This window comes from Podarcis pityusensis, assembly GCF_964106645.2.
Source record: "Podarcis pityusensis genome assembly, chromosome: 5".
Taxonomy (NCBI): domain Eukaryota; kingdom Metazoa; phylum Chordata; class Lepidosauria; order Squamata; family Lacertidae; genus Podarcis; species Podarcis pityusensis.
In genome coordinates, this window is record NC_138032.1 from 75,170,920 (window position 1) to 75,195,437 (window position 24,518).

The 24,518-nt window shown below is 43.0% G+C and overlaps 1 protein-coding gene and 2 long non-coding RNA genes across 11 annotated transcripts in view; 1 reads left to right on the forward strand and 2 right to left on the reverse strand.

The window, feature by feature from the left end:
• The window catches only part of FAM13C (family with sequence similarity 13 member C), a 73,539-nt gene that overhangs the window by 40,646 nt on the left and 8,375 nt on the right, over nt 1-24,518 (forward strand). For 6 of the 9 annotated variants that reach the window (XM_081004987.1, XM_081004981.1, XM_081004983.1 and 3 more), the window contains 7 exons: nt 5,582-5,735; nt 10,241-10,451; nt 12,930-13,068; nt 13,705-13,786; nt 15,644-15,846; nt 22,210-22,305; nt 23,799-23,998. In XM_081004987.1, the coding sequence (XP_080861113.1) occupies nt 5,582-5,735; nt 10,241-10,451; nt 12,930-13,068; nt 13,705-13,786; nt 15,644-15,846; nt 22,210-22,305; nt 23,799-23,998 (1,085 nt within the window). The remainder of the gene's footprint in view (nt 1-5,581; nt 5,736-10,240; nt 10,452-12,929; nt 13,069-13,704; nt 13,787-15,643; nt 15,847-22,209; nt 22,306-23,798; nt 23,999-24,518) is intronic. The other 3 variants (XM_081004984.1, XM_081004989.1, XM_081004985.1) reach the window with 2 other exon arrangements.
• On the reverse strand, nt 186-6,404 carry LOC308477003. Its single transcript, XR_013986334.1, has 3 exons — nt 6,315-6,404; nt 1,488-1,929; nt 186-279 (listed from the first exon to the last, which is right to left on the reverse strand). It is a non-coding gene; the product is annotated as an uncharacterized lncRNA (long non-coding RNA).
• On the reverse strand, nt 6,418-13,059 carry LOC308476959. The gene is made up of 3 exons (XR_013986276.1): nt 12,922-13,059; nt 7,723-7,885; nt 6,418-6,501 (listed from the first exon to the last, which is right to left on the reverse strand). It is a non-coding gene; the product is annotated as an uncharacterized lncRNA (long non-coding RNA).

Below are 24,518 nucleotides of genomic sequence, written 5' to 3' on the forward strand. Positions count from 1 at the left end.
AATAGACTCTGAATCTACCACCTTCCTTCTTTTGAAATGTTGCTTTCCTTGAAAGGATGCTGTGTGTGTGTGTGTGTGTGTGTGTGTAAAATAAAGCCTAGTGTTTAATAAAAGCCTAGTGACTAGTAATAGAAATGGCCCTTTCATTGTTACGTATTTCATTGTATGCTGACTTTATTAAAAAAAACACCATTTGATTAAACTTGGCTTTCTGAGGTCCTTCCAAAGACTTCTGTATTCAGCCTACATAGAAAGAGTCAGTGTGAGGCCAGTTTGAGCCTGGAAGGGAGATTATTATTATTATTATTATTATTATTATTAATTTATTTAGCACCATATATGTAAATGAACAGGTGTGACAACTCCCTTTCCAAAGAGGCCTGCTATCTAAAACAGACACATGGAAACAACACAGGAAGGGGTAAGCAGAGACTGCACAAATGAGAGAAGAACATGTTGTCTTTGCTATTACATGCCCTTTTGCTTAGGTCACACGCACACTACATATTTACAGCACATTGTCCCTAAGAATCTTGGGAACTGTATTTTACTCATCACAGAGCTGCAATCCCCAGCACCCTTAACAGACTACAGTTCCCAAGATTCTTTGGGGGCGGCAGAAGTCACGTGCCTTAAATGTGTTTTACATGTATGGTGTGGGTGTGACCTTAGTTGCAGAAAGATACAGGGAGTAGGAGGTTGACCCAAAGGCTTCCTTGAAATGGTGGGTTTTGAGGACGGTTTAAAGGAAATAAGAAAGCTGGTAACACAGAGGCATTCTGGGAAGCCATTCCAGACTTAAGAGGCAGCTAGGGAAAATGGGTGGAGCCATTTCAGGAAGCGGGAAGCCATGAGTGATAGTGATGAATGAGTGAAAGGAGGTGTCAAAGCTAGGGATGGGAGACGAATTCAATTCAGTTCACATTTAAAGGTGAGCGTACCTAATTCACATTTCCCAAAACAATAGGACAACAAACAGAGGAGTGTGACATCCACACTCCTCTGAATTTTGCAGTGCGCTTCTCCCGCCAAGCAATATGCTCAAAAATGCATCCCTTCATTTTTTGGAGTGTACATAGAAATGGATATATTATTGAAAATACCGCAGAGGACATTATATTAAGAAAACTGCTCTGTCAATATATGAATATGAGGCAAAATTGCACACAAACGTATTTATATTAGGAGACACCCACACTAAAGGGCTGATGAATTTTCCTGAGGACCACAAACTGAGGTGGAAATGTGGAGAACCTAATTTAAGATTTGAAAAAATATATATCCAGAAACCAAAAGAACCCCTTTTTTAAGACCTGCAATCTTAAGCGTACATATTGGTTGGGAATAAATTCCACCAAATGCTGTGGGACCTGCTTCTGAACAAACACGCGTAGTAGGACTGTGCTGTAAGAGTCATAAAGAAAGCAGAATTTTGCTACAAGTGACTTTCCCCCTCCATAGTGCTGCAGTGAGGGGAAGAGTTGTACCTAGTAGACTTTTGTCTTGTGCACAGCTCCTTAAAAGTAGTTCCCCTCAAGGTCTGGAGCTGCCAACTTTCATCAGCGAATCGGGGCAGGAGGAGGAACGATATGTCTTGCCAATGGCTGCAAGTGATTGATATTGAAGCTTCGGGTTGAGAGGCTCCATTCCTCTGAATACCATTTTCTAGGAAATAGCAGGAGAATGCAATTGTGGCCATGCTATGCTTGATGGCTTCCCAGAGGCATCTGACGTTCTGCTGTGGGAAATGCCATGCTGGACCGGAGAGGCCTTTAGTTGATCCAGCAGCACCTTTCTTATGTTCTTAATGCTTTTGTGGCTCAGGCATATGAAGTAAATTGTACATTAGGAGAATGGCTTATTTTCCAGGGGTTCACCTTTGGAACAGTTTTCCTCCACCTTTCGATGGCACTTCATTGGCCCATCCCCCTGAAAAGAGGAAACAGTAAGAAATGAGAGATTTCAGACTTGACGGTTTGCAGTTATTTATATTGGTTCTGTATGCCAAGTCGCTATCAAGGTCATGTTTAAAAATATATATATATTTTTATATATTTTTATTTCAAATCCCTCAACGGTAGCTGGAAATCTGCTGGAAACCTCATGCCTGCAACAGATGGGAAAAATATATATTTAGAGCTGATTTAATTTTTCTAAAAATGAGTATATTACAGCATCGGCATTGCTAAAAACAGCACTGACCACCCAGTTTTTAACACATTAGTCTGCTTGGGCAGTTTTGGGCATAGTTAGTAATGAGTGCCAGCTGTTAATTATGGAACAAATATATATATGTAGGATTATTCTAAATTGAGGAATTTATTTTCCTCTTGATGAAGGAGTTAATTGCTTCTGTCTGGTCAGCCAAATGAGAGAGATATTTCAGACATATCCTGCTTATTCTCTTGATGCCTCCCAGGGCAGTGATGTGCAAACTGTTCCGGGGAACTCTATGGTTTGTAAGAAGTTTAGTGGGGATTTCCAATGGGAAGATCATCAGAGAAACATCCCAGAAAGACTGCTTCATCAATCCCCATTTGAATATCCTCTCTTGCAGTATTACGGCTGCAGGACTGCGATTGCTGGCTTCTCTAGGTCCAGCACCGAGGGCCTTCTGGCAGTTCCCTCACTGCGAGAAGCCAAGTTACAGAGAACCAGGCAGAGGGCCTTCTCGGTAGTGGCACCCGCCCTGTGGAACGCCCTCCCACCAGATGTCAAAGAGAAAAATAACTACCAAACTTTTAGAAGACATCTAAAGGCAGCCCTGTTTAGGGAAGCTTTTAATGTTTAATAGGTTATTGTATTTTAGTGTTTTGTTGGAAGCCGCCCAGAGTGGCTGGGGAAACCCAGCCAGATGGGGCGGGGTATAAATAATAAATTATTATTATTATTATTATTATTATTATTATTATTATTATCTTCTCTACACATCACCCATTGGAGGGAAGAGATCTGAAGTGGTGTGCATTCTCTATATGGGTGGGCTCCTTGCATGACTTAGAACCCCACACTATATGGGTTCAAAGTCACATAGGAAGCAACACTCCCCAGAAACAGATGGTGCTGGAGAGAGGTTAGGGGTCAGTGACCACAACCCCAGTTACCAACCAATCCCCTTTTCTGGGTGCCCTCATCACCAGAAGTTAGTTTGGAGGGGGGGAGGGGCAAGGGCATTTTTGGCTGTGGTACCCACTTAAAGGAGCTCCCCACAGAAACCCAACTAGTGCCTAAATTAATACTATTTATATTCCAGATGGAAGGTTTTTTTCTCCTTCACCCAAGCATTTTAGGTTATGCTCTGTAGATTGTGTTGCGTTGCTTCAAATTTTGCTGCTGGGTTGTTAGTTATTTTACGGCGTTGCACCCTGCCCTGGAAACAATGCCCTCCCTGCCTGATGAAAGGCAACATAGAAGTTCTTGAAACAAAATGAATTAAATCATTTAACGCTCCTATGAGCCAAAAGCCACCCTGTATCTCTGGATGAGGGAAGTTCTAATGCTGAATGTTCTGGCCTTGCCTTCTTCCCGTCTGCCTCTGCTGGATGGGTCACGGTGCAATGTCTTTTGTGTAGAATGCAGTTTGGTTTGTTCAGTTCTTCCCGGTGCAGAGAAGGAGCACAAGTTATTTGCATGAGGAGGAGAAGGAGGTACTTGCAGGACAAGTGGTTAATGCAGAAACCCTGAAGCTAAACTTCTGTGAGGGTGTGCATTTGTCACTCTTGCACACTCTAAAAGTTAAACCTTTCCCCCCTCCCCTGCAAGAGGAATATATGAAGTGTCTCTTCCAGCTTTGATTCAGAAAACACCTGGCAGTTATCAGAAGTCTGAGAAACATTGGTGTAGGGTAGGGATGGATGAATCTTATCCATGCTGGTTTCTCTTGGTTTCTCATTTTTCCATTCTTAAATCCAGTTCTCCACATTTCTCCAGCAATTAGCATTAAAAAAAGAATCATGAAAATTTACCGGTGCTTTAGTGTGAATTTCTCCTAATAAACACATTTTAATGCAATTTTCATTAATATAACACATCTCTGCAAACATTTTTCACTAACGTAACAACACATTTCTGCACATTTTCACTACAATCTGCATTTTCATATATACTTTCTACAAATACACACATTTTTGCACACACTGTTTAGTGATAGAACTGTACCACAAAATTCTGAGAAGTGTGAATTTCTAAGGATACCTGGGTTTCGGTTCACATAAGGGTCAGGAAATGCAGATTAGGTGATTTCTCATTATAATGCAAACAAAATTGAACTCCACCTCTAGTTGAGGGTATATTTGCATACAGTGTAAGAGGTTTTCGGTTCGGATAAAGATATTGCTGGATTGAGCTCCTGTACCCCTCTCCCTGGGCTGTCACTTGCCGGTCTGCAGTTTAAGAGCCAGTGTGGTATAGTGGTTAGATTGCTGGATGAGGGCCTTGGGAGACAAGGGTTCAAGCCTCCACTCAGCTGTGAAGCTCCCTGGGTGACCTTGGGTCAGTCACTGTCTTTCAGCTTAACTTTTCTGGTAGGGTTGTTGTGAGTGTAAAATCGGGAAGCCAAGAACTGTGGTTGTTACCTTGAGCTCTGTAGAGTTGGAGTATGAATGCAAATCAATCAATCAATCAATCAAATTAAAATCAAATGTAAGCTGTAGAAATATGAGGTCACACATTTTTGGAGCAATGCTCGTTTATGCCAGCGTTGACAAGCTCTCCTCATTTTGCTTTATCTTGGATTGTTACCTGCTCAGAGGGTATGAGCTCTTTTGCGTTCTGCCCTGCATTTGGGGGTGTGGGGGGAGAAATTGTACTTTCATGGTCTTCACACGGACTTCCGTCACCTCCTCGGTCCATGAATGATTAGGGCTGTGGGAATGCTTGCGTCCCAGCAAGATGCTTGTATCAGATTATGCGGCTAGAATATTGCACTCTGTATTCAAGACCGGGAATGAGAAATGGATCAAGCGTGAAACAGGAGCTGGAGGAGCTACTAAGAGATAAAGAGCCTTTGCCGTCATTGATTTGTTTGCGGCGAATGACAAAGATCTGTTAATTTTGCCCTGGCACAGGATGGGAAATGAAAAGCCAACCCTCTTTTCCAAAAAAAGAAAAGAAAAGAAAAAAAGAGAGGAGCCTAGAAATGTAACCCTTTGCTTTCTGCAATGTATTGCACAATATTCTATGGAGGGATTTTATTCTCCCCCTTTTTTATGAATGGAAAAGGGGGAGGGGCTTAATGCCACCGGGCCCCGCAATCAGCACAACCTGTGAAATCCTTACATGGCATTTTTTGCTCCGAGAGCAAAGCCTCCAGCTTCTCAGACTGGCTTTCAGGAACAAATCTTTTCTTCTTTTTTGCTGATGAGATGATCTTTCCCTTGTGTCATAAATAATCCAGATCAGTTAAATAGATGGAGGAAACGAAGGCGCATAAGGAGTATGGCATGTCTAAGCAGTTAATTCACTTTTCCTGAGCTGCGAGGAGGAGCAGCCTTTCCTGCAGACAGCCCCAAGGAGCTGAAGACTTGATCCTTGCCATTCCCTTCGCTCTCCATCTATCCCAATGTTCTGTTTTTGCCTGCAGAATTCTTTGCTGAAGCTGCAAGCCCTTGAAACTGACCTCTGCTCTGCGTTTCTGCCGAACCAGGAAGAAACACCACAGCTGCCGGCTTCAAAAGACCCAGTCGCTTCATCGATCCCAACCAGCAGTGTGCAAGTTGATGGGGAGAGTTGTGGAGGTAAGAGAAGGTCTTTGTTAATGGGCTGTCCTTGTTTCTGATTATAGAGGCCACTCAGTGGCATACATCTTGACCTAATAAATTGCAGCCCCCCCTTCAAACAGCACGGAGGGCTGAGGCATAATTTGGGGGCACAAGTGTTTATTATTATTATTATTATTGATTAAATAAAAGTTAATACAGTCACACACACACACACACACACACGTGTGATTGTGAGAGGAGAAATGAAGGAAAGCCAAATGCCATTTTGTTTGTGTTTTGATTCATATAAATACTGATTACTTTGGGGAAGAGCACTGTCTTAAATTTGGCCAGTTCCTTCATTTTCACACAAAAGTGGTTTTTGTAGGTTTCCAGCCATTTCACTTCTGATATGTTCTGCTGTTAGGATTGTGCTAACATGTGCTCTTTTTCAGTGACTGTTAGTCTGTTGCCTGTGTTCCCCCAACTCCAGCACACACACTCGCACACTTGTGCCAGGCCATTGTTGATTTCCCAATTCTGTTATTGATTGCAGATTGACTGCCTGAGCAGAGCAAGTGGAAGACTTAAAAGCCACACATTAATTTTCATCACCAATGACTTGCACTCTTTTTTGTGTGCATCCTTTTTTTTGTTCATTCCTCCCCTTTCCTTTCTCGCTCAAAATCAACTGTTTGAAATAAATGGATTTGAAGCTTGGGATTCTTTTCTGTCAATTCAGAGCTTGTAATCACGCAGATGGCATGAGATGGATTCCTGCGTTCAGGCAGAAGGCAAATCACTGTGCATGAAAGTGGGTCATAGTTAGCAAGACCAGTATAGCAAGCAGATGAGTTATAGGCAAGCTTAAAATCTGCAGACCGTGTGTGGTCTCCATTAAGGCAAATGGGTCAGTATTACATGGCCTAATCCCAAGGTAATTTTTATAGATAAATAAAGTGACTGTAGCAAAAGAGCTTATTTCAAAAGCTTTTTATTCTCGGTCATTTTGCAAAGGCTAACCCATCTCTTTCTAAGAATCTCTCAAATTAGTTTGGCAGTTCTACCTTTTGAGATGCATTTCACATCCTTAAAAGCCACTGGTGCAAAAACTCTATAGCTCTCAAGGGCTAGAGAGATCCTCATTAGATGTGCCCCAATTAAGGCAAAGAAAGGAAGATGCATCCAGCTGCTTCCGTCAGCATCCTTTATTTTGTCTTGGTTTAAGATATATAAAAGAGACTCAAGCCACTCTGCTTTAAAAATTGCTGAGTAGATCAATTTGAGGTGAAAGAAAGAAGCCACCGTCCTCCATGCTCAAGGTCGGCCTTCCTCTGATACGGCAAAATTCAGTCCACACAGCACAGTAATTCTGCCGAGATGTTGGACTATAGCTCTAACTATTGGCCATGCTGACTGGGGATGATGGGAGTTGTAGTTCAACAACATTTGGAGGGTAGGCTGTTGGCTGCTCCAGCACACACACATTCAAAAGCAGCCAATGCACATCTCCCCTGAATTCATTCTCTCATGTCCATGAGGATCATTGTTCCAGGGCTAGCACATTTGTAAGTTATTCTTAAATTGCACTGGAACTGGAAGGATTTTATTTTCCCCCTGGCCACCCGCAACTTCCCTGCACTTTCCTGTTTTGAGAATTGTGGACTTCTCTTGTTCATGAGCTAGGAGGCACAGATCTCACTGGAAAAGCTTTGCATCAAAGTTCATGATATATAAAATAAAGGAAAATAACCTCAATCTTGATCTTTGTATATTTGGAGCATAACAAAATGGCTTGTGGCCATTGTGCTGAGGGAGTTGATTTCACCCTAAGCGTTTGTTTGCCAATTGAACCAAACTTAGGGCCGAGCCATTAAATCAGTTAAGAAAAGCCATGCGAATATACAAAAGTGAGGGTACAATATTTGTCAAAAGAAGCCAACTCCTCCCTTTGCCCCAGCCTGATTAGCCTTGCCTTAATACAGAGCTGCACAGCTTGCAAATGATCTTGTTGTTCAGTTACCAGTCGTGTATGCTTGGTTTTGCGTCCAGCCTGGTTCTGCAATAACAGGGCGGTTGTCAGACTCGCCGGCGGGTCATTGCGTGTGGCTGGCAGGGTGAATTCAACCATGTGGGGAGCCTGTTGTGGAAGACCTGCTTTCTCTGTACACGTTCTGATCACAAACCTATTTGAAGAAGCAGATTCATGGCTGGAGCATATGATAGGCTTCCATAAAATATTACCTGCATTGACTGCCTCTGTGGGGCAACTGCTTTTGTCTCACCCCACAGAGCGGTTTAAAGTGGTTGCCATGCAGCATCTACATTGTGTACAGCTCACAGCAACTATTCTGCAGTTGCATAATTCCCAGATCTTTCAGCCAAAGGTCTGCTGAAAGTCCGCTTCACGCTGGATTGAAACTCCCAACATGGCTGATGGGAGTTGGAACTCTACAACCTCTGGAGGGCCACAGGTTAGCCACAGGTGGATTGTAACTCCACAATCACATGTGCTGGCGAAACTCAACACCCCTTTCTTGGGACTGCAGAAACAGGAGAGGTGTCCCATTCTGGCTTGTCTGGTGAGCTGCTTTTGGCTGCAGAGGATTAAAAGCTGAGCAGGCAAAATAAAAGTTCTTACCTAAGAATGCATGTAAAGCAGAGCACAGCTCACAATGCAGCAAGGTTGCCTTGTGCAGACAAATGAGTTTCTGTCTGTGGACCCTCTTCTGGACCAAACCCTTCACAGGTGCAAAGGTACTACTGGGTAGGAAACTGCAGTGCTGCTTACACTGTGGTTCCTTGCTGAACTTGGGCGTTCAAATGTATTGAAGCACAGGCGTGTGCATAACCACGGTGCTATCAGCTTTGTGTGTGTCGAAAGGGGGTTGATTCCAAGTACCCTCTTTTTCCTTCTCCCTCTCCCTCTCCACCTTTGAATGACCAAACTGAAATGTGGAGCACCTGTTTGGTGGAGAGAATAGCAATAATCTCTGGATTCAGGCCTCCATGATGTGTTGTTCTGTAATGTCAGTATTGTGTCCCTGTTATTTCCTATGCATAGTGTACAAACTACTCCTACAGGTCTTAGCTCACTTATCTCTCATCTCAGGTGTATGGATCTGTTTATGATTAAACACACAAGCATAGTTTCCCAGGAAAATACATATGCACCCCAAGTGTCAAAGTGCTGGTTCACCCCATACTCCATCTTTTAAAGACCAGCTAGAATGTTAACAATAGGCAGTCTTTATATGAAAAGGAAAACTTGCCCTTTCGTTTTAATTTAAATATAAAATCTATCTTGGGTGGATTGTGTGAGTGGTGATTGATCCATGATCATAAATTATAGAAGCTGCCAGTCAATACAGTTTAGAAGTCAGGGGAAAGAAAACTAGGTCAGATTTGCTCCTCATGATGTCTGCCAGAATGCAGCACTATTCATTAGTGTGTGTTTTTCCCCCTTTAAAGAGATTTATTAGAAGCTCACAAGCTCTTTAATCCTTATATATATATATATAGAGAGAGAGAGAGAGTTTGTTTTGTTGTTTGCCACTATGGGCTACTGGGAGGAAGGGTGCAATAAAAATCTAATAAATACTACTACTACTAAATACATGTATTGCAAATGCCATCTATTTAGCCTAATAAATTGTTTTGATCCAGCTGTTTTAACTTTAGATAAAAATTAGGCTTTGCGTGCTCTGAAAGAAACTGATAGGGGTAAAAAGGTCCCCCCCCCTTTTTATTATTACATGGCTCATTTGTTCGATGTTTTGTAATATTTTGAAAAGAGTCATACAACCCATTTTAAAGTAGGGTTGTCCTCTTTTTCCAGGACATGTCCTCCTTTTCATGGGTAGTCATCATAGCGATCCCTAGTTAAAAGAAGAAGTCGGCAAATGTGCCCTCTTTTTTGCTCTTCAAAATTTGGCAACTCTACTTTAGATGTTCTTTGGTGGATGTAAGCAATTCCATTCGTCTCTTTATAGGGAGCTACTTAGGCCCAAGGACTGCCTAATATAGCTAGCATATAACCTTTTTAGTGTCGTGTCAGGATTCACGAACACATAGTATTTTAAGAGTGCGAGAAAACGATTATCTCAGGAAGTGTAATAGAAAGATTTATTCACTTATGCCTTACTGCTGCTAGTAAGTTTCATTCATGTCAACCCTGACTCCAGTCCACTGAGGGATGGCTGTTCCTCAGTCTCTTTAGCCAAGCAGCATCTTTGCATGCAACTGGCAATTTATTCTTCCAATATTCACCATGTGGCCTTGCCCTAAGCATGTTAACTCAGAATTAGATACCACTAGGTTCCTTAGGACTTCCTTCCGGTAATTTGTTAGGATGTCAGTTTTAAAGTTTTTCTTTTAAACTATTTTTGATGTGCACAACCTTCTCTTGGTATATGCTTACATCCCTTTTCCGCTATGTCATGTCACAACTTTCTCCAGGGAGCACTGGAGGCTCTTTCAACGTGTGCAGCTAATGAGCTTTGCCCTTCTAAATGCCTGTTAAATTCATCTTGTCATTGCAGAGCCTGCACAAGTCTACAAAGAGGGCCAGGCAGATGCAGACAATGGACATGAAGACCACCATTCCTTAGGGACCAGCAGGCTGCTGTATCACATTACTGATGGAGATAATCCTCTGCTGTCTCCTCGCTGCTCTATTTTTAGCCAAAGCCAGAGATTTAATTTAGACCCTGAATCAGCTCCTTCTCCACCAAGTGCTCAACTGTTCATGATGTAAGCTAAGACATGGTTTATTTCCCAGGGCTGCCTCTGCATGGCATATATATATTCTCTCTAATATATATCTGATGCTTTCCTCCCACCTATTAAATAGCAAACACCAAATGATAATGATGTGGGGATAGCTCAGTTGGTAGAGCATGAGACTCTTAATATCAGGGTTGTGGGTTCGAGCCCCACCTTGGGCAAAAGATTCTTGCATTGCAGGGGGTTGTACTAGATGACCCACGTGGTCCCTGCCAACTCTACGATATGATAACCCTTTCCAGAGTGAAACAAGTGGAAACTTCCTCCAAAGAATCCTGGGAAGTGTAGTTTGGTATAGGTGGTGAGAATTTTGTTAGCCTCCTGCTCACAGAACCTCAATTCCCAGTGTTCTCTGGGGAAAGGTAATAACTTAAACAGGTCTAGGTTTGGAGTATGGCTAGCCCCCCAAATGTTCAGCTACAGTGGAATTACTCTGTGTGCACACACACGCACACTGCTGAGATATGTTTTGAACGGCTGATAACAGCCATTTATTTAAAGATAAAATAGACGAGCTTAATTGTGCTCCAAGCATAATCTTGGCTAATAATAATAATAATAATAATAATATGCAGTGCTTTTTCAGGGGGGGGGACACACACCCCTAAACATTTTGTGTATCTAAGTTTGGCCTCATTGAGGGGCAGTATTTCAATATGAGTAGGAAAATGAGAGTACCCCAAACTTTTTTTTTAAGAAAAAAAAGCACTGATAATACGTAATATATTTGCATAACACTTTCAAGTGTCCCAAGTGCTTCATATACATTATCTAGATGAAATCTTTATAATAACCCTATAATGGAAGTCGGTGTTGTTACTTTCGATCCATGGAAGGCAGGCTATTGCATAGTAAAAGGATACATCATGGAGCAGGTTGAATAGAAGCATCAGAACTGTGGGGCTGAGGCAGAGGTTCATGGTAAGAGAGCAGAGATGTTATAAAATGTGTTCCTATTTTTATCTGTTGTACGGTGAGTATGCAAGAGGCATGCAGTGTGAATGAGCTTGGCCTGGGATGCAAAAGGGAGAGCTGGGTTCTCTCAAGAGGAAGTGAAATAATAATATTGGGAGAAGTGGTGTTTGGTTTTTTTTAATTAAAAAAACAAAGACTTAAAAAAATATTAAATATATATTGATGACCCTTAAATACTCTGTCCCTCTGCCAATCTAAGCTGAGAATAGCACTGCCACATGTCTGAGCAGTCCCTTTAAAAATCTCAGGTGCTTTCAGATACTGCTGGAGAGCCCTGGATTGATCACTTGTTCCCCTTCCTGGGGCATCCCCATCGCTCTAGACAACTGAGGACCAATGCTGGATCAAGTGGAGATCATCCTTCCGTCTTATGCTCTGTCTTATTCCTCTTCACTTTCCTGATTCTTCAGTGCAGGGGTGGGGGGACCTGGTGCCCTCCAAATCCCCATCTTCCTCAGCCAGCATGGCCATGTTAGAATTCCTGCTCCATGATTGCAGTCATGGGATTTTTTTTCTATCTCATGACGGTGTATGTTTTGACTCCACAAAGTGGGAAGTGACGAAGACAGGATGTTTGTGTTACTGAGTTCCGTGAAGTGGGACTAGTGTCCTGTGTTCTTTATCTTTGCTGTCTGATGCTCTAGAGAGAGGGAGACATGTTGCAGTGCTCCGTGTGTGTTTATATGTAAATAAAGTAGATCAGCCAAAATGCTGAGTTGCTGAGGTCTGTTACGCAAGCTGCAAAGACTCTGCGGATCCCTAAATGTGCTGATGTCTGTTGGCATTGGTCGCTTTGATTTTTGGGCTGAAGAAAGCTTTTGAAGCTCCCGAATGAACGACCAGGAGGGGGAGAACATGCCAGTCAGGCATGTGACTCTACCAGGGTCCTACTCGAGTGTAGGATGAGCTCCTGACAGGTCAGGGACGATGAGAGTAACCTCTCATCAGTAACCTCTGGAAGGTCACAGGTTCCCATCCCCACTGTATTCCTTTCTTCTATCCCAGCACAGACACACATAGAAAGAGGTTTCCAACTCCAGCCCCTGTTTTGCTAACCACACCCTTGAACAGTATAGAAATCATGGTGCCAGGTGGACTTCTGGGATTTAAAGCAGACCTGCCCAACTGGTGAATGGGGTTGTCAACTTCTGAATTAAGCGCTGTGGCTGTGTGTCTTTAACAGCAGCTTGATGTGTAGACATTAGCAGGTGACTGTCCTCATTTACATGAAAAGCTTCACTTCTTGCTTTCAGCAGATTCCATAGCTTTTCAAGGAACAAGCGGGCCAGACCAGGCCATACCACTCCTCCGTTTCTCCTTCTCTCTGTTATTATCCCTCCCCCATCACCCTCCTTCATGGTCTAACCCCCACCACCTCCACCAGAGTCCCATCACTCCATTGCAATTGTAGACCTAATTCTGCAAAGCAATTTCACATTTAGGACATTTTCGTAACTTCTACCTTTGTAGGCCAAGAAGTTCTTCCAGAGGTAGCTGTGATGACTGCAAAGAGCCGCAGACGATAGCACAACTCACAAAGCACCTGCAAAGTCTTAAGAGGAAAATCAGGAAATTTGAAGAAAAGTTTGAGCAAGAGAAGAATTATCGGGTGAGAAACCACCCTGTTTCTGTGGTGTTTGATGAGGCGGATGAGACTGCATTTGACTTGCTGGGTCACAGTGTTTATGTGCCTGGATTAAATTATGTTTCTTTCTTGTTATTTCCTGGGTCCAAAGCAGATGCAAATCTGCTTTACTAGTATTTATGTTGGTGGGAGACATGGCAGTCACTAGTGTTGATGGCTGCAAGTAACCTCATAACTACAAGTGACCTCATAAAGGTCTGGGCTAGTTAAGCAATGATGTCACAAATACTCAGGTGCTGGTTATCAGATACACTTGCCACGTTAAGCAAAAAGAGCCAGTAGTCACCTGGGCACTAGCAAGGTTAGCGAGCAGCAATGTGCAGTCTTATTATACAGGCTGGTGAAAGGGCAGGTAAGTCATTTTTGCCATTTAGACTCTAGTGGGGTTTGGATGCCATCAGTGTATAACAGAGTTTGGCAGTCAAGTTACTTTTGACCCAGCCTGGACCACAATCCAGATGTCAGCTGGAACGTTATATATTCTGGGTTAATAAATGCAGAATGTATGTGGGCAACTTTGCCCATTAATAATGAGAGCTGTATGAATAACAACAGCCACAGCCTAACTACCTGGCTTCCCCCTTGTTCTTTCCTGTCCAGCCTTCTCACGCTGACAAAATATCGAATCCCGAAGTAATGAAATGGATGAACGACTTGGCCAAAAGTCGGAAACAGCTTAAAGGTACACACAACTATCAGCTGCAGTCTGTAGGATAGGTCATTTCTCTTTCACCAATAAATCTGGTGGAAGACACAGGGGGAAAATGCTTCTTAGGGAAGTTTAGGGAAGTTTTTAATATTTAATGCTGTACTGTTTTTAACATCTGATTGGGAGCTGCCCATAGTGGCTGGGGAGACTCAGCCAGATGGGCGGGGTATAAATAATAAATAATTCTTCTTCTTCTTCTTCTTCTTCTAGCACTCGGAGTCATTTCTCACTAGTGCTTGAAGGAGGGTCAAATTCAGCCAGATGCTGAAAGACCGATATTTAATATTGTCTTGAACCTTACCAGAAAAGCAACTAATTTCCTAAGAGCAGGAGTGGACAGTTGTTGGACTTTAGTTCCCATAATCCCCCACCAGCATGGACAAAGGTCAGGGATGATGGGAGTTGTAGTCCTGCAACACCTGGGAGAGGTGCACAGAATAGAATACACAAAACTACCAAGTCTTATCAGCCATCAGCTCCCTGAAAGCATCCTAGGAACTGTAGCAATACCCCAACCCCACTACCCTAGTTCTCAGTTTTCTCTAGGGAGAAGGAAGTTGGGTTAAGCTTGTGTAAGCTGGCAGTGTAGGTTTGCCCTGTAAAGTGCCGTCTGCCAGGAGCTGTTCCTGTGGAAGCATCAATGAAATGAATGGGGCTTGAATGGAAATCAGGCTTGGAGATTCCATCCCTTTTCCTGTAATTTTAAACAGCAGCATCATTGATCTCCCTCAGTGCCACAGAGTGCAACACTAATGAAGTTAATGCTGAGCTAATAGCTTCATTACACTGATACCTTTTACACACTCATAGTTAAGTGATGCGTTTGATCCTGTGTTACCAAACTGCTTAAAACACTTAATTTCCCCCCATTCTGTTAAGTTGTGAGTGTCGGATATTCCCTTGAGTGTGAGTTTCCTAGGCTTCCATTATAAACTGTATCCCAACCAGAGGGAAATCACGTCCACTTCATACTTTTTCTTCAATTATCAATGAGAGTTATGCTGCATGATGAGACAGATGAGGTTGGGGTTTTTGTTTTTTTTTTGCAAAATGCAAAGTGGAATAAATCAGGACAAGTAACCTAATCATCGTACAGTGGTACTTCGGGTTACAGATGCTTCAGGTTACATACGCTTCAGGCTACAGACTCCGCTAACCCAGAAACAGTACCTCGGGTTAAGAACTTTGCTTCAGGATGAGGACAGAAATCGTGCTCCGGTGGTGTGGCAGCAGCAGGAGGCCCCGTTAGCTAAAGTGGTGCTTCAGGTTAAGAACAGTTTCAGGTTAAGAACAGACCTTACTGGTACTTAACCCGAGGTACCACTGTATTATCATTATTATGAAGGCATGTGCAAAGTTGAGAACGGCCACAGCAGGTGGAATTCAGATGCAGAGCTTCCTGTGGGAAGCTGGAGTGATTTAAGTCTGTTTTAGTCTACTGATGTCGGTGCATCAGAGGCGTGTCGCAAGGGCAGAATGTGGGAGCAAGGATCCAGGGCCACACTCAGAAGCAGAATGAGGAGGAGGATCCCCAAATGCAGTAAAGCAAAGAGGTAGCCATTGTGAGAACAGGATGCTGGACTTTGATCTGATTCATCAGGGATCTTTTTAGGTTCTTAAAACCAGGGGTTTTAACACGCATTTTGTGAGCTACCATATATGGACGGGGGATTGCATTTAACTCTGTGGGTCACCTGTAAGGGTTGTATGTGAGCAATCCAGCTCAGTGGTAGTAGTGGTGGTGATTGTGTGTGTGTGCACATTTTGTGGTGGCAGAAGGAATGTGTTGCAAGTGGTTGCTCATTCGTATCCTGGGAATTTTCCTCCCAGAGCTGAAACTCAAACTGTCAGAAGAACAAAGCTGCCCCCTCAAAGCAACTCAAAGGAACCTTCATCAGGAGAGCTCCAAAGAGACTGTGAAGCAGGACACAGCAGGAGCTCCCCCGAGCCCCTCCGTAGAAGAAACCATGGATGCCGTGATGAAACGACTGAACGAGAAGCGGCAGCAGCTCCATATCCCCGAGAACGTTAAGGTAACACGGCTCTTTTATGGTATTTCTATTTGCGCAGCCTCGAGCCAAGTTCAGCTCCTGAACTGTTGGGCCTGTTTGTCATGTGCCGAGCCACCAAAAAGGCAGTGGCAGTTTCCATGCATTGCTGTCCCACCCCTTCAGTGTAGCTCCACGTTTTGCCACCAACAGTTTAGAAGAGTTAAATAAAACAGTTTAGTAGATTTATATGAAAACTGCAGGGGGAGATACCATCCCTCCTTTACAAATAATGTCTTTAGGAAGTCTTGGGCAAAGAAGTGATAGGCTGTTCAGAGAAAATGTGCAGTTCCTGGTCAGTATGTTTCATGAAACTTCCACTAGGAATGAGAGGTGTGCAATAGAACACTAATGTTTAGAGTTGTCTATATATATATTTTTAAAAAACTTTTTTTTGCATCACTCTTCAGCAGAAAGATGCTGCCTGAGCAGCAGCTTAGGCAAGATAAAAACAAAACAGTCCTGTATAGAACATAACACAAAAGGAAAAGGCAACGAGGAGGGATGAGCAAAACAAGTCAGCTTAGACATCCATTATTAAGAATACAGAGTAGTTCTTGTAATGGCCACCTGTTGGAATATAAACAATTCAAGAAGAGGAGGAGCCAGTTGGAGCTGGTCTCTCAGCTGAACAGCCCTGCACACCATCTCTACCCTGCAGCCTGATAGATTGCTGCTGTTGGGTGACAATTGAGAAGAGAGGGCATCTTGATGGATCTAGTCTCTCAGCCGAACTGATGGAGTGTCCCTGCTTCCCACTTCTTGCTCTGCCACAGCCTGGTGGAATGGCTGCTAGATGTCAGTTGACGGAGGGAAGACCATGATGGGCCTCGTTTATATGTCAACAACATAATTAGGAAGCATGTGTTTTAAGACTTTAGGCCTTGTGTGTGTTGTTCGTAAGCTCTCATGTCTTAGACAAATGTTACAGGCAAAAATAACAGCCTCAGTCCAGAGACAGTGTCCCATTGAAATCAGTGGGACAAGGACATCTCTCTTTTGCTGGACTGGGCACAACGTCTTCATAACAAGGGATGAGGGCTGTTTTAATTGTGATGATGGCCATGTGGAGACCGTCATAAAGCAGTGGCCCACTTAGGAACTCCAGGGCACCGGACTCAAGGCTTATCAATGTGTCATCAACTGTATAAAGCATTTGCACAGGAAGATGCTTCTCCGTGGTCTTTGTGTGGCTGTTCCCATGTTTAAATCAGCCCCAAGGGTTTTTAAAAAGGCATTTTTGTGTCCTGCCTTATGTCCAAGGTGGTATCCAATGATCATGATTTTTAGGCAGTAACTACATGACCCTCAGTTTAGGCTAATCTGCTTGTCCCCACTCCTCCACATGCAGCTGCTGGGTGACCTTGGGCTAGTCACACTTCTCTGAAGTCTCTCAGCCTCACTCACCTCGCAGAGTGTTTGTTGTGGGGAAGGAAGGGAAAGGAGATTATTAGCCGCTTTGAGACTCCTTAGGGTAGTGATAAAGCAGGATATCAAATCCAAACTCCTCCTCCTCCTCCTCCTCCTCCTCCTCCTCCTCCTCCTCCTCCTCCTCTTCTTCTTCTTCTTCTTCTTCTTCTTCTTCTTCTTCTTCTTCTTCTTCTTCTTGTCGTTTGTAGTCTGATAGGCAATCTGACCTAGAAAGTGAATGCAGCATCATAGCACCAGTGGGGATCAGCTTCGTTTTTAAGTTAACTTATTTAGTTTTGAGAACTTCTCTGCAATGTGAACCTTTTCCATCTCAGCCTGACTCATCTGGTTCAGTTGCTTACCAACATAACCTAGGCTGTTGTTATTATACATCAGATCTATCCCAAATAAAGGATCTATCATCCACGGTTTAATCGTGGATGTGGGGGCCAACCTGGCATGTGTTACTGAGACCTGAGTGGGTGAGCTACATGGAGTTAGTCTTTGTCCAGTGTAGGTGTCATTGTGATGCACAGCGATTCATTCTCTCCCAAAAGTGGTGGTGATGGACACTTGGATGGTTAGAAAAGAGAATTTGACACATTCATGGAGGACAAGCTGAAGAAGTGCATTGCAATATTCGGAGAAGTGTCAGTTTCAAACAGTGGATGAGTTTTGGATCGTGTATTGTTTCAGAATCTACCAAATTTGGTAGGTTCACCTTTGAAATGAGAACTGAATCAAATTTCACTTCCATCCTTACAGTGATTGTAGGAGATGCTTTGTCACTCTTGCGGTGCTGTGATGTAAAATTGATTTATTGTTGTGGTGGTTTGATTTTTTCCGGATTGTTATATTTTATTATGTAGCATATATTTTTTTATGATTTTCCCTGCTCTGGGATTGATTTTAATGAAGAGTGGATTATAAACCACCCATATAAATCAGTACACAAATTAAATCCAAAAACAACCCTTAGCGGCTTTTGCTCTGCTTGCTTATCACCCCCACCCCCACCCCCTGTCCTGCTCCCTGGCCACAATTTAATTCGGCTACTTAAAATTATACCAAGAAATCATGAGCTCTGTCAGAAGCATATATATGAAAGCTGGTTTATCCCCGTTAATCCTCAGAAGTTTAAAACAAATTGCAGAACTTTTCAGGCAGCTGTAACTGGTCTAGGATTAGTTAAATGTGTGCACTCATATGGCACCTGCAAAATAAGATTGGGGAGTGGATGTTTTTTCATCTCTGCCCAGTCCTGTAAGCTGCTGCCTGAGAAGATGTTGCACGAGAGCCAGGGCTGATACCAGGAAAGAACTTTGTCTCCTTTGTCTGAAATTCAGTGCAGACAGCCTGCGGCACATACAAACAAGGTTGAAGTTACTCCACTTTAGCAAGGATGGAGGATCTCTTATGGTCAGGAAGCATAGTACCTCTGGTGGGAAACACGTTGTGCTCCTTCTGGGGTAGTTTGTCTACCTTTGGTCCCCACCCTGCAGTGGGGACCCAGGTTTACGAGTCAACTACAATAAGGCTGTAAGATGAGATTACTTGAAACAATTTATGGGAGATGGATAGTAAAGAAAATCAAATGCATTTGTATTTCTTCCCCCTAGGATGATAATTAAATTAAATTTGATGAGCATCAGCTTTGGGGCTTGTTTTTAGAGAGCCTTCCAGGTTAACCCAATCTAATTAGGTACATGCCTGCATGAAGACCGATCGAAAGGCCCACAGTGCTTTCTGAATCAGAGAGAAAACTCAAAGAATAGGATATCAAATGACACTTGTTGGTGCTGGAGGGAGCGAGGAACCTTTGACTGATTCATCAAAACAACTCTGTAAGCTTTATCACTTTGAAATATAGCCACTTTCTAAGGGGTCTTCAAGGCTTTGTGCATAATTCAGAAACCTGCAGATGGTTATACAGCACAGAAAGAAGAGGACCTAATCTAGCTAAGGTTTGTTGGGGCTAATGTTACAGTTACAAGCTGTGCTGAGTACACGGAATAAGTCAGTTGCAAGTACAGGCAACCCCCAATTTGCGTGGGGTTCCATTCCGAGTCATTGCACGCTTGTGTGAAAACTCATGCAATTAGAACACCCCCTTCTGCCCTGCCCCACCCCTCTTCTGCCCCTTTAGTGATGCCTTTTATGACGTTTCCGGGTTTGGCGATGTGCGCATGTGTGCAGTTGTCCATATATTGGTCACACCTAAAAGTCACATTTCTTTCACTGAGACTTGGACAGGCTGAGGCCAAACTGTAATTATTCCATGTGTACTGTGTTTTGGTACAACTTCTGCCTGCACAAGTCCATGCATATGTCCAAATTGGAGAGGCATGGATTTCTTTTAGACTGTGGAATATAATGCATCTTTTCATGTTCCTTCTTGCTTTTCCTACATGTAATGTATAAATGGAAGTGGAGAGAACGGGTTGAAATTTTCTGCCTGTTGATTAGCTAGTTTTATGTGTGCAGCCTGATGGGTACTTAAAACCTGGCGAAGGGAGGACTGACTTTCTTGATTCTGTGTAGATGTTTTCTAGTTAAAGCGTTTCAGAACAGGAGATTTATGCATGGGAAAAGAGAAAGTACAATAAAGCAAAAGAAACTGGTGTATTTACGGATGGACAGAGCAAGCTTCTTTCTGTGCATGCTCATGCAGGAGAAATTAGGTGTCTCCCAGCATATTCTAAGGTGGACCTGCATATATCAATGGCTCGGGAACTGCACACACTCTGCACATGTATTTCCTGGGGCTGAGTTGCCACCTTGAGCAGTAGGTGCTGTAGACTTGGTTCCCGTGGCTGGCTTTGGAGCTATGTATGCTATGCACTACAGCTTTAACAGCAGAAATAGCCACTTACCTTTGTGGATCTGTGGGGCTGGCCCCTTTGCTGCCTTAGCGTGGCTGTGCCGTAGGCAGTGGTGGCCTGCCAGAGGGGGTGTGGTTTCGTCCTCACGCAGAGGAACAGTGGGGCTTCCTTTCTGGTTGTGCAATGACGCTGCATGCAGTTAAAGCTACTGGTCTTGTGTGCATGTGCCTCTGCATCAGGGTTGAAGAGGCTAATGATGCAAATATTTACTTCCTGCTTTCTCATACATCAATTGAACTGGACTAAAAAGAAAGTCTGTCTCCCTCCCCCTCTCCTTTGGTCTGCCCTCAGCTGATTTGCTTGAGGATAGCTCAGTGAGAGAACACATGTCTTCTCTGAGAAGGTCCCAGGTCCAGGCCCTGACCTCTGCAGTTCAAGGATTGCTGGTTGCAGGTTGGAGAAACGTCCTGTCTGGGGCCTTGGATATTACTGTATAAGAATTCAGTATAAGGGAGCTTCATACGTCTGCTCAGTTTTTCTTCCTCTCAGCCCCCATTTCCAGCACCCTGACTATTGCATGCTTCCCCATGCATCATATCCTTAAGGATTTGCTTCCTGGTTTTCCATTTATCCTACAGCAAAGTTTGTATCTTACTTAAGGTGGGATTCACCCAACACACCATGTTAGTGGAGGTCCTGGGCAATGGGGCTATCTCATTGCACCTGTCCCCTTCAGTTGGCTCGGGGTTGGTGTTGGGGGGTGATCCCCCAGAACAGCACTGGGGAGGGAGAGGGGGGAGAGTTTCATCTGGCTGCAATGCTTGAACTGGTGGGATGTTTGCAGTAGAGGGATTTTTAAGTCTACTCTTGGTCTTTGATTACGCTGGGCTTTTGTGTCTTTGTAGTTGCTGCCCTGAATGTATAGATCTTATATATTGTGGAAATGGAGGATTACACCATAACTGAAGGTTGGAAATGTGGATCAGCAAATCAGTCTATTTCTGGTCTGCGTCACTAATCGAACCCATTTCTGATGTTCTTCATTTTTTAAATCTGCACATGAATTCGCATTTAGCTACATGTTTAAATCATTTAGTTGCAAATGTATTTTTTCTTCAAAATATTCATCTTTAAACATGTTTTGTTACTGTTTTTGAGCCACTGGAACATCCGGTTTAAAAATCTGGTGGACAACTTAAGTTTCAATCTGCATCTTTGTCTGCGAGGTTCAGATCAGGTCAGGTCAAATGAGGATTCTCAGATACTGAATTCCTCAAGCTTCTCCAGTTACCAGTGCCTTTAAACTTTCCCAGGATGGGACATCTGTCAAAATGACCTTTGAGCCAAACCTACTTGTACTGCTTCTCATTGTAACTGTCCATAATGTGGTTTCTAGAACTGCATAGTTGGTGCCGTGGCATTTTCACTAGGCCTTCCATAAGAATGGACAATCTTGAGGATATGACATGACCGAAATCCTTTCAGCCAGCAGGAGCAGGCAAAAATGTATGACTTCTTTCAGTGTTTTTACCTCATTTTGTCTTGGCTTGAGTCCCTCTTTCCTATTATTTTGAGGCAGAAATTAATTGTGGGCTAAGACTCAATTATGTCAAAGGAGAGGTTAGTAGATATCTGGACAGTCCGTGGCTTGACAATCCTTATGTTGACTGACAGTCAACAGCAAGTCACTAAACCAAGCACCCAGCGCCATAACAGTGCCAGTATTTTGAGACAATGGATCATGCAGTTGTCACGGGCAAGGAGTGTACAGAGACAGTGGCAATTTTGATCCCAGCACTGCTGGCCATCTGTTTTTGCAGGACTACTGGAGTCCAACTTCTACACAAACAGTGAAATTGTTAGCCAACGAGGAGTTTACTTCCTCATTTTTAAATCCCTATTGAAAAAAAAAGGGAAAAAAAGCAGTGGCATGAAGTGCATTTGTGTGTTTTTTTAAAAGCCAGAGTCACACTTTCCTCCTGCTACTGTTTATGCTAAAGAAACATAAAGCAGCGTATAGATTAGGACCAACAACGCTTCTTCTTTGGCACCCAGCACAATACAGATATCTTGTTTCACCAGAGTCAATATGGTGTTGCTTCTTATTTCTTTTCAGGGAAACAAGCAAGATAGGAGTCTGATGAAGCCCCTGTATGAAAGATACAGAATTATCAAGCAGCTTCTGTCGACGCCATCTTTGATCACAACCATTGTAAGTCCAAAGGAGGTTCCGGAAATAAATCTGCCCAAATTTTTGCCTTTTTAAAGGCTCCATTCATATGAAGTGTTTTGCCCACTAGGGAATCCTTCTCACGGAATGTGTTGAGGGAATAGTACAACCAAGGGAACTGCAAAATAGCACTCCCAAGAATGGAATAGCAGCTGTTCAGAATGCTCAGTACAGTGTTTATTTAGGCTCCATCTTGCCTCTCTGTATAATGATTGTTGTTGCTCTTTTAAAAAATAAATTTACTGTTTTACAGTTTTAATTAACCCTGCAGATTGACAATACATCCAGGACTACTGCTGGAAACCAATGTTACGCTGGTGTTTTCCACGCAGTGCTGGATCTACGTACCCCCCACTCTCTTGGGGGCCCTCAAAAAAATTAAAGGAAAAAACCCTGTATTAATTGTATTTCAGTTCAACAATTTCTTTGATAAAATACATATTTTGTTATGTGCAAATGGCTTTGGATACCTATTAGGTCCATAAATTACCATATAGCATATATTCAACACGAAAAACAGCGACAATTTGTTGTTGACAAAGGACAGCTGGACATATAAAGGGCCCCATTACCTTCAGTAGCTTAGCGCCTCATCAAACCTAAATCCGGCCCTGTTTCCGCAGCAGACTAATAACCCTTGGAAGTTAAATATGTCCATACATACATCTGTAAATCCCTGGGAGCAACATCTGGGGGACACAATCGACATGTGCACACTTTGTTTATTTCCACACTTGGTGCATGACACTGGTCTTCACACCGGTGTTTCCCACAGGAATCCTGATGTGTCCTGCCCTTCCTTTCCCACATTCCTGGGTATCCCCATCTTTTGGATTAGGGAAGTTGCATCCCAGGCAGATTTGAGTCCCCGGGTTCTCTTCTTTTAAAAAGTAACCACTGTGTCTAGCTCAAACTTTGAAATACAAAGCTTGTACAGCATTAGGAAACAATGACCATCCTTTGGGAAGGTGTCTTTTATGAGAGTGAAGTAAGCCAAATTGTTTGTTGCTACCCCATTAAGGGTGTGCCTCACTTTTCTTTTCTGTGGCAATCTGCTTACACGAGTAAGGCTGCAAACACAAGCATTATTCCCAAGAAATAAAATGCATTGGACTCAGCATTTTTACTTGTTTAGGGCTGGGCTTCAAGGCTAGCGCCATGGAAATAGTTCTGAAGGAAAACTAGATCCCAGAAATTGCAGTTTCTTACATTCATATTAAGAGGCGGTGTCACATAAAGCTAATTCCCTTGTGGAAATGACCACGTGAATTCCTGATTAAGAGTGTGTAGCTTATGTCCTGAGGAGATTCTGTCAGTCACATTTTCTTAGCATTATTTTTTAACCATGGTTAATCTCATGCACTTTCTATGGAACTTTTTCAGTAGTTATTTCTGATGCAGATCTATTTTATGTTTCCTTTCCACTGATGTGCATGCAGGTAATTAATTTGATAACCCTCATTCTGTGTTACAAGCAGGAGGAGGAAGATTCTGATGAAGATCACTCCCAGAGCAGCTATGAATTGTCCTCTGCCATGTCCCTCCATTTGCCTTCTGACGAACATCTCTGTCATTCAGATGAGGAGAATGAGCCCGCCTTTGTGTCACCCCTGGATGAAAAGAAAGCAGTCAAACAGCCTGCCCTGTCAATGTCCAACTTGCATGAGGCCACAATGTGAGGACGGACTTTTGTTTCTTAAACTGGACAAAATAGCACGGTCGTTCCTTAGGGGGGATACGGTTTCTGACAAGATGCAGAAGTGTGGGGAACAAATAGCGCAAATCTCCCCGTCATCTCTTCGCATTGTGCTTTGAAGTGATCCTAAGCCATCTGTTCAGATGCCTAATGTAACAGAGGATATATTTTTGTTTCATGCCTGTGCTAATAGGCTTTTTACAGCATCAACAATGACCCACAGCTACAAACAGTAAATACGTATTGGAAATTGGCCTAATGTAGTACAACTTTTCCTACTTGCCATAAAATAATAATAATAATAATAATAATAATAATAATAATAATAATAGTGTAAAATAGTGTAAAACTACAATAATGTAAATCACTGTGTCTTGTCAGAACTTTCAATATCTATTGGAATTAATTAGCAAAATGCATGTCGTTTGAGAGCATCCTGTCCTAGGCATGGGCTGAAAGAGGAGCACCTGTTGAAGCTGCATGCATATTCCTGATCCTA